Source organism: Triticum urartu, chromosome 6 (assembly GCF_003073215.2).
Source record: "Triticum urartu cultivar G1812 chromosome 6, Tu2.1, whole genome shotgun sequence".
NCBI lineage: Eukaryota > Viridiplantae > Streptophyta > Magnoliopsida > Poales > Poaceae > Triticum > Triticum urartu.
The window spans coordinates 572,510,310-572,525,353 of NC_053027.1; the positions used below are offsets into that span (position 1 = coordinate 572,510,310).

The 15,044-nt window shown below is 42.9% G+C and overlaps 1 protein-coding gene across 1 annotated transcript; it reads left to right on the top strand.

The window, feature by feature from the left end:
* Positions 1-504: 504 nt before the first annotated feature.
* Positions 505-13,947, top strand: LOC125513146. Its single transcript, XM_048678182.1, has 2 exons — positions 505-647; positions 11,758-13,947. Exons 1-2 carry the CDS (start codon positions 577-579, stop codon positions 13,811-13,813), a joined length of 2,127 nt encoding a protein of 708 aa, XP_048534139.1. The 5' UTR covers positions 505-576; the 3' UTR covers positions 13,814-13,947.
* The last annotated feature ends 1,097 nt before the right edge of the window (positions 13,948-15,044 follow it).

The following is a 15,044-nucleotide window of genomic DNA, read 5'->3' on the forward strand; positions in this document are numbered from 1 at the left end:
GCTAACCTGAGCCCATTTTACCAATCGCGGGCGCTAGGGGTCATCCATCCCAGTATGTTAGGACCAGTAGCGGCCGATATCCTAAAAAAAACAGTAGCGATCAATATTTACGCCCGCCACATGGGCCAGATTACCAGTGACGGATGCAAATGTCTGCTCACCACTGATGAGAACCCACGTATACGCAATTTTGATTGTCTCAAAAAAAAGTATACGCAATTTTGAGGTAATGAGTAAGAGGTTCCCTTTCCCCTCGATCGAGCTACTATGGTTTGCTTGGATGCGTTCATTCGTCTCGAGCTGCAAGCAAAGCAAAGCTTCGCTAGTCCAAGAAAGGAATCGATGGACTCCAACTGCCACACGTACGGTATTATAGTACTCCTACTTTGCTTGCATGCTTTCATAGTCTCCAACTGCAAGCAAAGCAGCGCCAGTCCAATCCAAGCTGCCTATAATATGAGATACTGTAAACTACAGAAGCCATTATCACGTTGCTCTCCGTCTTTCTCTAACCATCCTTCATCTCCCCAACGAACTGCCCTCGGCTAGCTGCACCTGTTCGTCCGTTGGAGCAATATGAGGGTGCTGAGGGATCGGCAAGACTGCATCCGCGCCACGCAGAGCTTCCTACCCACAGCTCAACACGGGTACGATATTCAATATGAGGTTTTTCCCTCAGAGGATATGATGCTTTATATTTTGTTATGGTGCTAAATTTTCAATGTAAAACAATATTGCTTCATGTGTTTACAAACTTTAAAAATATTATCATCTCCGCACTTCTTTGTGCTTCGCTAATCCAGAAATTACTTGCAGTAATATATACATGTTAATGCAAATCCTGGCCGGTTAGTGTTGTGCCTTTCATTCAAAGTCGGGCTATGCTCGAGCCCTATCTCGGGCTAGTGTTGTGCCTTTCTCTAAAAGAAATATATACATATAATAATTTGTTGAGCGCTTAAACTGAAGATATATACTAGATAGTAATTGAATAAAAAATCGCATCTCTTGGACAATTTGGTACGAGAGAAATTTTGGACTTGTGCGCATGGACACCTCCACTTGGTACTTAGAGGGCACCGTCAATGATTGATGGGATAAGAGAACTGACATGCAAAACCCCAATAGACGAGTTATGGCCTTCCTCACCATGCTTATCTCATGGACAATTTAGAATGAGAGAAATTCTCGTGTATTCCGCTACAAGTGAGCACCACCGCCAATTCTTTTAAAAATTGTTTTCAATGAGGCTAAACTATGAGTTACTCCGAATACTAAGAAACAAGGGAATATTGTATTGGGCAAGTAATTGCCATGCCATGATTGTGGGTCACTATAAAACACTATTCTCTCCCAATTTAATAGGGAAGGCAATTCTTATGCCCCTATTTCGAGAGAGAAAATTGCATCTAACCCTGAGCATAGATGGAATAGCATGACCGTCCACTCACCTTGTGATTTAGTCTTCTTTTGTATTTCATCTCGTATGTGCCAGTCATATTATTATCATATATCAAATTGGGACCTACACTTTCAATATTATATCAGATTTAAAATTTAAAATTATCAAACAAACACCAACATGTTAGCCTCAAAATTAACATTAAATGCATTTAATATTTTACATTGCAGTAATTACAATTAACTAGTCATACGGATGCTAATTTTAGAATATACATATGATACACGTTTACTATTAGAAAAATATTCTTTGCTACACTGGCACCACCTATTTCTCAAAACCTTTCCCCGTCTTCTGCTGCCGCCACACGTATCATCCTTTCCCTCCCGCATTTGAATCCTCTCTCTCTCTCTCTCTCTCTCTCTCTCTCTCTCCCGCATGCACCCTGCATCTGCCTTGATCGCCCTTCCCATCCTCCTACTTGATTGACAACCTCTCTTGGCTCTCGGCGATCGTGGGGGCTACGTGTCCATCCCGGTCGGGCGTCAGAGCTTGTCGATGGGCTAGATGCCCCTTCCTCCTCTTGGTCGTAGGTGTGGACCAATGCCTCCATGTGGCCCCACCTCACCAAAAATTGTTCCAACCATGTGGGCCACCATGAGCGCATCGAGGCACATGTTGTGGTGATCCATGGGAGGTAGCCAGCCATCCGTGGCTTGGTAGAAAGGTCCTCATGTAGGCTAGGGATGACGGGCGGAGGCAACCGGTGCACGCCGAGGAGCGGCAACATCCGAAGTAGTTTTTTCTGCACACTCCATATATCTCGATATGTAGGGCATAATTCGTATTTTGAGATTTACTGTAAGTCGAGAACCTTCAAGCCCTATAGTCTTGTTAGTGAAGGAAGATCCACATCAAAGCTGTGTATTGGACTATTGCACACCATTAATCATCCAAAGAAACCACACATCATGCATAAAGTATGTAAAAATGACACCTAGTACACAACTGAACCCTGTATAGAATTTGGTCCCCGAGATCAAGTGTTTCCATATGATATTCTCTCATCCCCGTTTATATTATGCATGCTCCTTCGACTTTCTTCTGTATAGTCGTGGGGCTTCTTCTCCACTCCATCTGGAAAGAATAGATTGTGTTGTCCTCTTCCTCACTTCATGCTAACTTGGCCCCCCCCATTGATCCGTTGGAGGCGCCATCATCTTGGAATGAGCATGCGATCTCTTGCTTCATGGTAACCTCTGGTAAATGGATCAATGCACCACCATCTTCTATCAAACCAATGGATCCCATCCCATGTTGCACCCTGGCCTTCAAAAGAATGAACCAATGAGTATAGAAGATTCAGCTACCAGCATATCTTAATGTATGATAATATAAATATAAACAATATCTTGTCATGCACATTAAGTAGAATACAAATATTGATATAGAACAACTAAGCTTTTGTTAATTTGTTTTTTCTTTAGTCATGTGTGGAATTATGCAAGATTCTCGTGCATGTACACCACTGTTTCATGAATAGTTCACCAGAGAAGAATGCGTCGAGGAAAATAACCATGCTAACAAATAAAAGCAGGAAATGGTGACCAAAACATAAGATCTCTTTAATATTACATGTTGATATATATTTTCCACGTGTACCGTGTAGATTCAATAACAAAATAGAGTGATGATATAGATAATGTCATCTTGTTCGTGGCATTCACTACAAAAGTGAGGAATATATGAGTAATATGGTTTTTTTTATTGTAGCATAGCTACTGAGATAAGTTGTTCTTTGTACAAAGAGTCGGCATTAGTCAAAACATATTAACAAGCTATAATTCAACTGAAATAATCTTGCAGATGAACCACCATTTGGTACTCATAACTCTCAACAGTTCTATCTAGCAAATGTGAAACTAAACAACTCAACTCCACTGTTAAGCATGAAAATAATGGAATAAAAATTCTGAGTCCAAGCATTAATTGCATCATATATATATATGAGGCACTGCGTCGATAAATATAGCTACATAGCAATAGTCATACAACCAAAATAATAGTTCATCATATGAAGGGCATCCCAAGCCGGACCATGAAATTAAGATGCTAATAGCATACTATGCATAAGCGCGACGGCCACGCCTCTGGGGAGGCAGGGTGTGGTGCTGGGATAGGCATTCCAGCTTCGCGGATATAGATTGGATTTTCCAGGCTGGTGCCCGGTAACACCACGAGTTCAGTCCATGCCACATCCGGGTCCTCATTGGCGGTCATAACAGAGCGGTAGTCTTCATACTTTTGTCACAGCTAGTAATCCCACCCATGCCCCTCTCTCATACACCATAGGAGGTACTCCATCGCACTGACCGTCATATCACCACCATAGATGACCCTGATCCGTTTCTGCTCGTACTATGTGGTAAAAATCAGCACGCCCTTTGCCTTATAATTCAGTTCCTTCAAGGTGCCATACCAGGAAGTGATCTCCTTCATCTCGGTCAGCAATACATCGTCTTCAAACACTTACGCCTTAATGAGCCCGTGGCATCCCCTACTTCCGTTCATCTGTAGAAAATATACAAATTAATTAAGATGTCATTATTTATAAAAACACACATAAAACAACAAACATGTAATATACCATATGATACATAAGACTCCTAGAATCACTTAATTATATCGACATATACAAATTATAAAATGCTATCATATGCATAAAGAAAAAAATATCCCATCAGACTGAAGGAAATATGCCCTAGAGGCAATAATAAAGTTATTATTTATTTCCTTATATCATGATAAATGTTTATTATTCATGCTAGAATTGTATTAACCGGAAACATAATACATGTGTGAATACATAGACAAATTTAGTGTCACTAGTATGCCTCTACTTGACTAACTCGTTAATCAAAGATGGTTATGTTTCCTAACCATGAACAAGGTGTTGTTATTTGATTAACGAGGTCACATCATTAGTTGAATGATCTGATTGACATGACCCATTTCATTAGCTTAGCACCCGATCGTTTAGTATGTTGCTATTGCTTTCTTCATGACTTATACATGTTCCTATGACTATGAGATTATGCAACTCCCGTTTACCGGAGGAACACTTTGTGTGCTATCAAACGTCACAACGTAACTGGGTGATTATAAAAGAGCTCTACAGGTGTCTCCAAAGGTAGATGTTGGGTTGGCGTATTTCGAGATTAGGATTTGTCACTCCGATTGTCGGAGAGGTATCTCTGGGCCCTCTCGGTAATGCACATCACATAAGCCTTGCAAGCATTGCAGCCAATGAGTTAGTTGCGAGATGATGTATTACGGAACGAGTAAAGAGACTTGCCGGTAATGAGATTGAACTAGGTATTGGATACCGACGATCGAATCTCGGGCAAGTAACATACCGATGACAAAGGGAACAACGTATGTTGTTATGCGGTCTGACCGATAAAGATCTTCATAGAATATGTAGGAGCCAATATGGGCATCCAGGTCCCGCTATTGGTTATTGACCGGAGATGTGTCTCAGTCATGTCTGCATTATTCTCGAACCGTAGGGTCCGCACGCTTAACGTTACGATGACAGTTATTATGAGTTTATGCATTTTGATGTACCGAAGTTAGTTCGGAGTCCTGGATGTGATCACGGACATGACGAGGAGTCTCGAAATGGTCGAGACATAAATATTGATATATTGGAAGCCTATGTTTGGATATCGGAAGTGTTCCGGGTGAAATCGGTATTTTACCGGAGTACCGGGAGGTTACCGGAACCCCCCGGGAGCTGTATGAGCCTTAATGGGCTTTAGTGGAAAGGAGAAGGGGCAGCCCAAGATGGGCCGCGCGCCTCCCCCCTCCCCTAGTTCATAAGGCGTCGTCTCAACGGATTTTGATGGTGCCCTATTTAACGTGAATGCGGCCGTCTCTAAAGCATAACCCCAAAACGATAGCGGTAAATCAGTAAGAGACATCATAGATCGCACCATATCTAGTAAAGTACGATTACGACGTTCGGAAACACCATTGCGCTGTGGTGTTCCGGGTGGCGTGAGTTGCGAAACTATTCCATAATTTTTCAAATGTACACCAAACTTGTAACTCTAGTATTTGCTATAAACTCTAGTATGCACATCCATATTCTCAATCATGGACATCATATGAAACCTATCTAGCTTGCTACATCCATACCATCATTGATCCACATATATCTCGTATCCATATCAAAAATATTAATTACATAATCTAGCTAGTTATATATATCATCGGTGCATATCCTAATTAATTTAAACTAGCTATCTATCCACATCTATAACATTCAAACTAACTTAAACTAGAATCCATTGTGAACATCACCATATGCCTATGGAATTTTCATACGTATAAAAATATGAAAAAAAACTTATAAAAGTGATAAATGGAAGAGCTCACCTCTGATCGGTGTGGTTTTCTCGGTCACGGCATCAAAGTGCCGCAGTTTCACGTTCAATTGTCCAAAGTTGGGTTTCGTGGTGGAAGCGCGACGGCTATCATGGTGGTGGAGAGGATGCATCACGGTTGTCGGCTTCTAGATCTGGCGGCGAGATCGTGGGGCAGGCGGCGGTGCTGCAGCGAATGGAGGGAGGTGCAGGAGAGAGAGAGAGAGAGAGAGAGAGAGAGAGAGAGGTGCGTTGTGTGTGATATAATTGGCTGGTTGGGCGGTGGGAGGGATATTATCCTGTTAGTGGAGTGCATTTCGACGGCCACTTGGCTTACAGGAGACGAAGAATTTTCTTTTTTAAAAGAAATTGTATTGTACTCCTCCGTTAAGCAGCACTCGGCTTATTTAGACCACCGTCATTGAGCCATCCAGCGCAACGAGCATAGCCATGTGGCACGACTAATCCAGAACTTACTTGCAGTAATATATACATGTTACTGCAAATCCTGGTGTTGTTGGCTTTCTTAATTCAAAGTCGGGCTATGCTCGAGCCCTATCTCCGGCTCGTGTTGTGCCTATTCTCTAAAAGAAATATATACATATAACAATATGTTAGAGCGTTAAAGTAATTGAAGATATGTACTAGCTAGTAACTAAATAAAAAAAATCACATCTCTCGGACAATTTGGTACTAGAGAAATTTTGGACTTGTGCACACCTCCACTTGGCACTTAGCGGGCACCGTCAAGGATTGATGGGATAAGAGAACTGACATGCAAAACCCCAATAGACGAGCTATGGCCTCCCTCACAATGCTTATCTCTTGGACAATTGGAACGAGAGAAATTCTCATGGTTCCGCCACAAGTGTGCACCGCCGCCAATTCTTCTAAAAATTGTTTTGGATGAGGTTATACTTTGAGTTACCGCGAATACTGAGAAATAAGGGGATATTGTATTGCGCCAGTAATTGCCATATACCATGATCATGGGTCACTTGTAAAACTCTATTCTCTCCTTATTTAATAGACGAGGCAAATCTTATGCCCCTTATATCGAGAAAAAAAATCGCATCTGAGCCTAAGCATAGATGGAATATCACGACCGTCCATTCACCTCGTGATCTAGTCTTCTTTTGTATTTCGCGTTTCGTATCCGCCAGTCATATTATCAGCGTATTTCTAATTGGGACCTACGCCTTCAATATTATATTAGATTTGAAATTGAAAATTATCAAACAAACACCAACTGTTAGCCTCAAAGTGAACATTAAATGCATTTAATATTTTACATTGCAGTAATTACAATTCACTAGTCATACGGATGCTAACTTTAGAATATACATATGATACACGTTTACTATTAGAAAATATTCTTCGCTAAATTGCCACCACCTATTTCTCAAAACACTCTTTACAAAACTGTCACGACCTATTTTCTCAGAACCTTTCCTGCTTTTCTGCCACCGCCACACGTGTCATCCTTCCCCTCCTACATTTTGAATCCCCCCGCCTCTCTCTCTCCCCCATCTGCTGCATTCGTCCCATCTCTCTCTCTCTCTCTCTCTCTCTCTCTCTCTGCTGCATTTGTCCCAACGAGATGACACACCACACCACTACCTTCTACCCATGCACCACACATTTGCCTTGATCTTCCTTCCCATCCTCATACTCCATTGACAACCTCCCCTGGCTCTCGGCGATGGTGGTGGCTTCGTGGCCATCCCGGTCGGGCGCCGGAGCTCGTCTATGGGCTAGATGCCCCTTCCCCTCTTGGTCGTAGGTGTGGACAAATGCCTCCGTGTGGCCCCACCTCACCGGAAATGGTTCCAAGCATGTGGGCCACCATGAGCGCATCGAGGCAGAGGCTGTGGTGATTCATGGGAGGTAGGCAGCCATCTGTGGCTCACTAGAAAGGTCCTCACATAGGCTAGGGATCATGGACCTAGGACGACACCGGTAAGGAGGAGAATTGACAGCGTCTGGTGCGTGCCGAGGAGCAGCAACATCTGAAGTAGTTTTTTTTCTACACACTCCATATATGTCAATATGTAGAGCCTAATTCTTATTTTGAAATTTATTGTAAGTCGAGAACCTTCATGCGCGATAGTCCTGTTAGTGAAGGAAGACCCACATCAAAGTTGTGTATTGGACTGTTTTACACCATATATCATCCAAAGAAATCAGACATCATGCATAAAGACTGTCAAAATGACACCTAGTACACAACTGAACCCTGAATAGAATTTGGGTCAAGTCATGGAATCTTTGTTTCCATATGATATTCTCCCATCTCCATTTATATTATGCACACGCTCATTCGGCTTTCTTCTATATAGACGTGGGGTTTCTTCTCCGGTTCATCTGGAGAGAATAGATTGTGTTGTCCTCTTCCTCACTTCATGCTACTCGGCTCCCCATCTATCCGCTCGAGGCGCCATCATCTCGGAATGAGCATGAAATCTCTGGCTTCATGACAACCTTTGGGAACTGGATCAATGCACCGCTACCAATGGATCCCATCCAATGTTGCACCCTGGCCTTCAAAAGAATTAACCAATGAGTATAGAATATTCAGCTACCAGCATATCTTAATGTACGATAATATAAATATAAACAATATCTTGTCGTGCACACTAAGTAGAATACAAATCTTGATGTAGAACAACTAAGCTTTTGTTAATTTGTTTTTTCTTGAGAGTCATCTATGGAATTATGCAAGATTCTCGTGCATCTACACCATTGTTTCATGAATAGTTCAACAGAGAAGAATGCATCAAGGAAAACAATAAATACAAAAAAGCATAAAAATAACCATGCTGACACATCAAAACAGAAAATGGTGACCAACACATAACATCTCTTTAATATTACATGTCGATATATATTTTCCACGTGTACTGTGTTGGTCCACTAACAAAATAGAGTGATATAGATAATTTCATCTTCTTCGTGGCATTCACTGCAGATATGAGGAATATATGAGTAATATGGTTTTTGTATTGTACCATAGGAAATGAGATAAGTTGTTCTTTGTACAAAGAGTGGGCATTAGTCAAAATATATTAACAAGCTATAATTCAACTGAAACAAACTTGCAGAAACCATCTCGTACTCACAACTCTCAACAGTTCTATCTAGCAAATGTGAAACTAAATAACTCAACTCCACTGTTAAACATGAAAACAATGAATAAAAATTCTGAGTCCAAGCATTAATTGCATCATATATATGAGGCGCATCGATACATATAGCTAGACATCAATAGTCATACAACCAAAAAAATAGTTTATCATACGAAGGGCATCCACGAGCCGGACCCTGAAATTAAGATGCTAATAGCATACTATGCATAAGCGCATCGGCTACCCCTCCGGCAAGGTGGGGTGTGGTGCGGGGATGGGTCTTCCATCTTCGCGGATATAGATTGGATTTTCGGTGCCCAGCAACACCACCGGGTTAGTCCATGCCACATACGTTTCCTCATTGGCGGTCATAACAGAGCAGTAGTCTTCATATTTTTGTGACAGCTCATGATCCCACCCATGCCCCACACTCATACACCACAAGAGGACCTTCATGCACAGACCGCCATATCACCACCATAGACGACCCTGATCCGGTCCTGCTTGTACTATGTGGTAAAAATCAGCACACCCTCCTCCTTATAATTCAGTTCCTTCAAGGTGCCATACTAGGAAGCGATCTCCTTCATCTCGTTCAGCAGTACAGCGTCGTCAAACGCTAACGCCTTAATGAGCCCGTGCGATCCCCTACTACCGTTCATCTGTAAAAATTGTACAAACTAATTAAGATGTCAATATTTATAAAAACATGCATAAAACAACAACATGTAATATACATATGAAACATAAGACTCCTAGAATCACTTAATTACATCGATATATGAAAAGTATAAAATGGTATCATATGCATAAAGAAAAAAACATACCATCAGAACCATATCACCTTCTATCAATATTTGCTATAAACTCTATTATACACACCCATATTCTCAATCATCGACATCAAATTAAACCTATCTAGCTAGCTAGATCCATATCCTTGATCCACATATATCTCATATCAATAGAATCCATTGTGAACATCATTATATGCCTATAAAATTTCCATACTTACAAAAATATGACAAAAACTTATAAAAGTGATAAACAGAAGAGCTCACCTCCGACCGATGTGGTTTTCTCGCTCATGGTGTCGATGTGCTGCACTTTGACGGTCGGTTGACCAATTGGATTTCATGGTGGAAGGTCGGCCGGCGTTGTGGTGGTTGAGAGGATGCGTCGCAGTTGTCGGCTTCAGGATCTGGTGGCGAGGAGGCGAGGCCAGCTGGACGGCGGCGAGATCGGGGGCAGGCGGCAGTGCTGCGGCGAAGGGAGGGAGCTGCAGAGTGGGGACAGAGAGAGAGAGGCGTGCTATGCGCGATATAATTGGCTGGTTGGGTGGTGGTAGGGATATTATCCAATGTTACTGGAGTGCATTTTGATGGCCGCTCAACTTACAGGAGACGAAATTTTTTGTTTTTTAAAAGAAATTTTATTATACTCCTCCGTTAAGGAACACTTGGCTTATGTAGACCACTGTCACACAGCCATCAAGCGCGGTGAGCATAGCCACGTGGCACGACTCTTCACCTTGTGGTCCGTAAAGCCTTGCGCTTTTGCCATTATACGTTGAGTGTTTTTTATAAGGTGAGTTTACTTCAGGCGTATCATGGCGTATGACATAGTAAGCCAAGGGCCTGTTCTTCGCCATGCGCCTTGACGCCGATACTAGGCTTAGAGTGCCATAAGGCGAGTGGCCGATAACATACTCTCAGCACACCAAAAAATACAAGGAAAAACACGTCGCTCCATTAGTGGTAGTTTATCTTTAGATCTCGTCATCAAATGAAATTTTGAATACATATTTTATGCAGAATATTATACATGTTTTGTCAGTTAAATTAAAGACCTAAAAGTTCATTCCTGGTTTATAAACCCGACCAAAGAGTATGGACATTTGCCTGCATGGACCACTTAACATAGCCATGTTCACAGAGGCACTCCTAGCTCCATGTATACATGAAAAAAAAATTGTATGGATTATCATCAAATACTGATAGGCAGTTTCCAAACGCCAGATTTTTCACGAACCCGTGCCTTGGTACTGCCAAATCGGCATGCCGGCATTAGCACGGTTTCGTAAACCAAATGTTGATGTGACACGATAATCAAATAAGGGAGATGGGATAATTGTATGTTTTAGTGGAGATACGTTTCTTAACTCATTTCCATGTGTACTGTAATTAATTCTTATATCCAGTGTGACTAGTCTCCTACTCCCTCCGTTCCAAAATAGATGACTCGACCTTGTACTAACTTTAGTAGCTCGTAGTGAGGAGTATCATACACTAATATCATGCATATGATACTACCCTTATATATAGTGCATATTACTATAAGTTGGTATCTTAGGGCATCTCCAAAAGCTGCATATGATAATGTGGCATTACATAATTGAGGAGAGAAAGCAAAGTTATATGTAAATTAACCACAACCTTTGAACAAGCTTCAAGGTGAAAAAGAGAGAATAACATTTGTGCTCTCACTTCCTAATGGACAATCTATAAATACCATCCATTGGAGTAATTGTATGAGTCGGGTTGCAGTGGGTGGTATCATATGAAGCATCATGCATACCAAGTAAGCAGTTTAGATGAGCTTGTATACAATTAAACTGTTTATTTTACAAACATTAATAAACAGTTTGACTTGGGACAAAATTTCTAATAAGCTTTTTCGGAGACGGAAGAAGTAGAGTGTTGTTCCTTGTCTTGTGCTAATTAATCTGTGTCTTTCTCCAACCAAGTCATGAGTGTGGACGACTAAAATACAGTACTGTTGTGTTTGCTTGTTGGTGCTTCAGCTTGGACTCTTCATCACTGGGGAAGCTCTGGGACGAATGGCAGATCCAGTGCCTAATGCTTGTAAGCTTTGGCCTACAAGTGTTTCTCTTCTTGGCAGCAGGCATGCGGAGGCGCAGCACGTCACACGTACTCACGTCACTGCTATGGCTGGTCTACTTATCAGCCGACTCCGTGGCCATCTTTGTGCTGGGGCATCTGGCTCTGCATGCCAACGGACCCCAGCATCAACTTCTCTTCTTCTGGGCGCCGTTTGTGCTCCTCCACCTGGGTGGGCAGGATACCGTGACTGCCTTCTCCATGCAGGACAACGATCTATGGAGGTGCCACCTCTTGGGGCTGGTCACCCAAGTTGCTGCAGCTGGCTACGTCGTCTCCAGGACTAGTTGGCCGGATAGGCGCCTCCTGTATGCCATGGTGCTCATCTTTGTCTGTGGGTGCCTTAAGTATGCTGAACGTACCTTGTGCCTTTACAGAGCCAGCCCAATAAGGATCAATCAGTATTCATCGGATCATTTGAGACATTATGCGTATAATACTGAATTGGCGGTCCTTGGTTCTCATGTTCATCGGGATAAGTTGGCCCAAAGATTTAAGGACATGGTTAATCCCGATTCGACAAGATTTGGAGTAAGCGAGTATTCGCTGGTATCAGATACTCCAACCAATGATGAGCTTATTTCTGAAATTGAAGAACAGTATATATTAAGCTTACTCCAAGGGTTGAAATCCAATGAAGACTGCTACAGAGTATATAATTATGTCAGTGCAGAACTCGTTCATAATTATGAACGGCTCTACACCAAGGCACCGATTCGTACTCTTTACATAGAATTTCTATCTGAAAAATTATCGGACGGACCTGACCACGAGAATTGGTCTTCATTCCTGTGTGATATATTTGTCCGTTCTGTTGGTTTTCTACTCTGCACGTTGCTCCTTCTCTTTCCATTACTTTCAGTCTCGACAGCGCTGGTGTTATTCAAGGTTGTTGAAAAGGGCCAACTGCACAGCCGAGCTGATGTCACCGTGTCCTACATATTGCTGATAGGGGCCATAATCTTGGAGGTGGCATCTCTCTTCATGTCTATTCTACCCTGTGTGTCCAGCACGGATATATTTCAGTGTGCAACAAACCAATGGTCCGAAATGCTTGGGCAGTACAACATGACCACAAGTCTCACCAGACATCAAGATACTACATGCATCATGTCGTTTGTGCACCAAAGGATTGGAAAATATCTAGTAGATGACAGTATATCCCACATCCCCATTACCCAAGATCTCAAGAAGTTTGTCCTAGACAAACTGTTGGCCTTTGGAACCAGGGAACAAGACTGGAACTTTGCAAGCACCCACGGTAAATTAGCACTTGGGAAATGGATGGACAGACATCCACAATGGAGGGACAGACATACAGATTCAGTTTCCGCAAGGCTAGAAACACCTCTAAACTCGGTCATCAATGATTTGGATCTCCCAACAAGCGTCCTCATCTTGCACATTGCAACAGACGTATTATACTTTCAAGACAACAAGAGCATCAGTTCTGATCGGCAAACAATGAGGAAGATGAGCACAGAGCTATCAAATTATATCATGTATCTTGTCTTCATGTGTCGTGTGATGCTTACACCCAGCACAGAGATCCTGCACGACAAAGCCCACACGGAAATGAAGTTCGTTTTACCAAAGCATCTTCATCTGGGTGAGAAGGAATCTATCATGGAGGCATTTGAAGCTAACAGAGAAGGCCAGGGTACTCCCAGGGAACAAGCAACTCAGATGCAACTTCTCAAGAACTCGTTGAAAGCTATCACTTCTCAGTTATTCCCTAGTGCATTTGACGTGGCCCAGGAGCTCATTGATATCCACAGAGCCGAAGGTGACTGCTGGGACCTTGTCAGCGCAGTGTGGGTGGAAATGCTTTACTACATCGCGCCTCGTTGTGGAGGTGCTTTCCATTCCTGGCAACTTACCACAGGTGGTGAGTTCATCACACACGTCTTCTGCCTCATGCAACAATTAGGCCCTTTTCTACCACCTCCAAGTGCATAGGTTTTATGTCCAAAATAATTTGTGTGTGTGTGTGTGTGTGTGTGTGTGTGTGTGTGTGTAATAAGTTCAAATTCCATCAAGACTCTACGATGGAGAAGATATACAAGAAACATTGTACGACTCTATTAAACTCATTTGAGTTAGGAACCACTTCATGTACAATGATTTTATTTCTAATAGTTGCAAAAGATCTATTTGTGACATGTATATCAGCAGTGGGACCTAAGATATTTCCATGAGAAATTGTTCAGAAATATAGTTTTTAACAGAGTGCATAGAAAAATGAGATTCAGACGGGGTGACCTGATGGCCCAATGGGTGACGGAAGGAGACGGTGGCGACGGGAGTGGCGATGGCGAGGGACTGCCCCAACCACCGGGGCGGCCTAGAGATTCGCCGCCGACGAGGGGCGGGTCTCCAACGCCGGAATCGCAGCCCACGGCGGATCTCAGCGGTGGCTTGTGGGCACCGGACTCGCTCGCTCTGGATCTTGATCGTGATGCAAGCTTCCTCCACCCGAAGAGATGGCGGATCCGATATGCCGATCAGCGGAGTGGAGAAATTGTTGGAAATATGAGAAATTTACAAAATAATTCTGCTAACGGAAATACTAGATAAAGCATGACTAATATAGCAAATATAAAGCAAGTCATGCAATCTGACAGAGAGAAGGTAAACAGCGTATGCATATATGAACTTGAGCTAAACACATCTAGAACAGACAGTAGATGAAGTTGCTTAGACGACATAGAACCTAACATATATAGGGCAGAAACTAGAGCCAAGAACTGTAGCAGGACACCTAACAGAAAGGACAAGAACACGTACGGGACAACAGCAGCAGAAGCACTGGACTTGGGGTCGACATCCTCTCCAGCCATGTCGTCGATGAGGTTGTCGGCGTCGAGGAAGTAGTCGTCGGAGTCTGTGATGAAGAAGTCAGTAGTCGCGCGGAGCGCTCCCCAAAAACCTTATCACCCTTCTCCCGTACATGACTCAAAGTGGTGCGGTTTCGGAGGCCTACTGTCCCGACTCGCGGTGCACGCCGCAAGCCGGGATGAGGAAGACTGCAGCAGCTCAGAGAATGGAACCGGTGGCGAGAGGAAGAAGAAGTTCTGGTACGCCTCTCTGAGAGGAGCGACCTCCCTTTTATAGGCGCAAGAGAAGGAGGCGAGAGGGTAGCGACGGGAGGCGAAACGAAGAGACGGAGATGAAGCGAACAGCCAGCAGC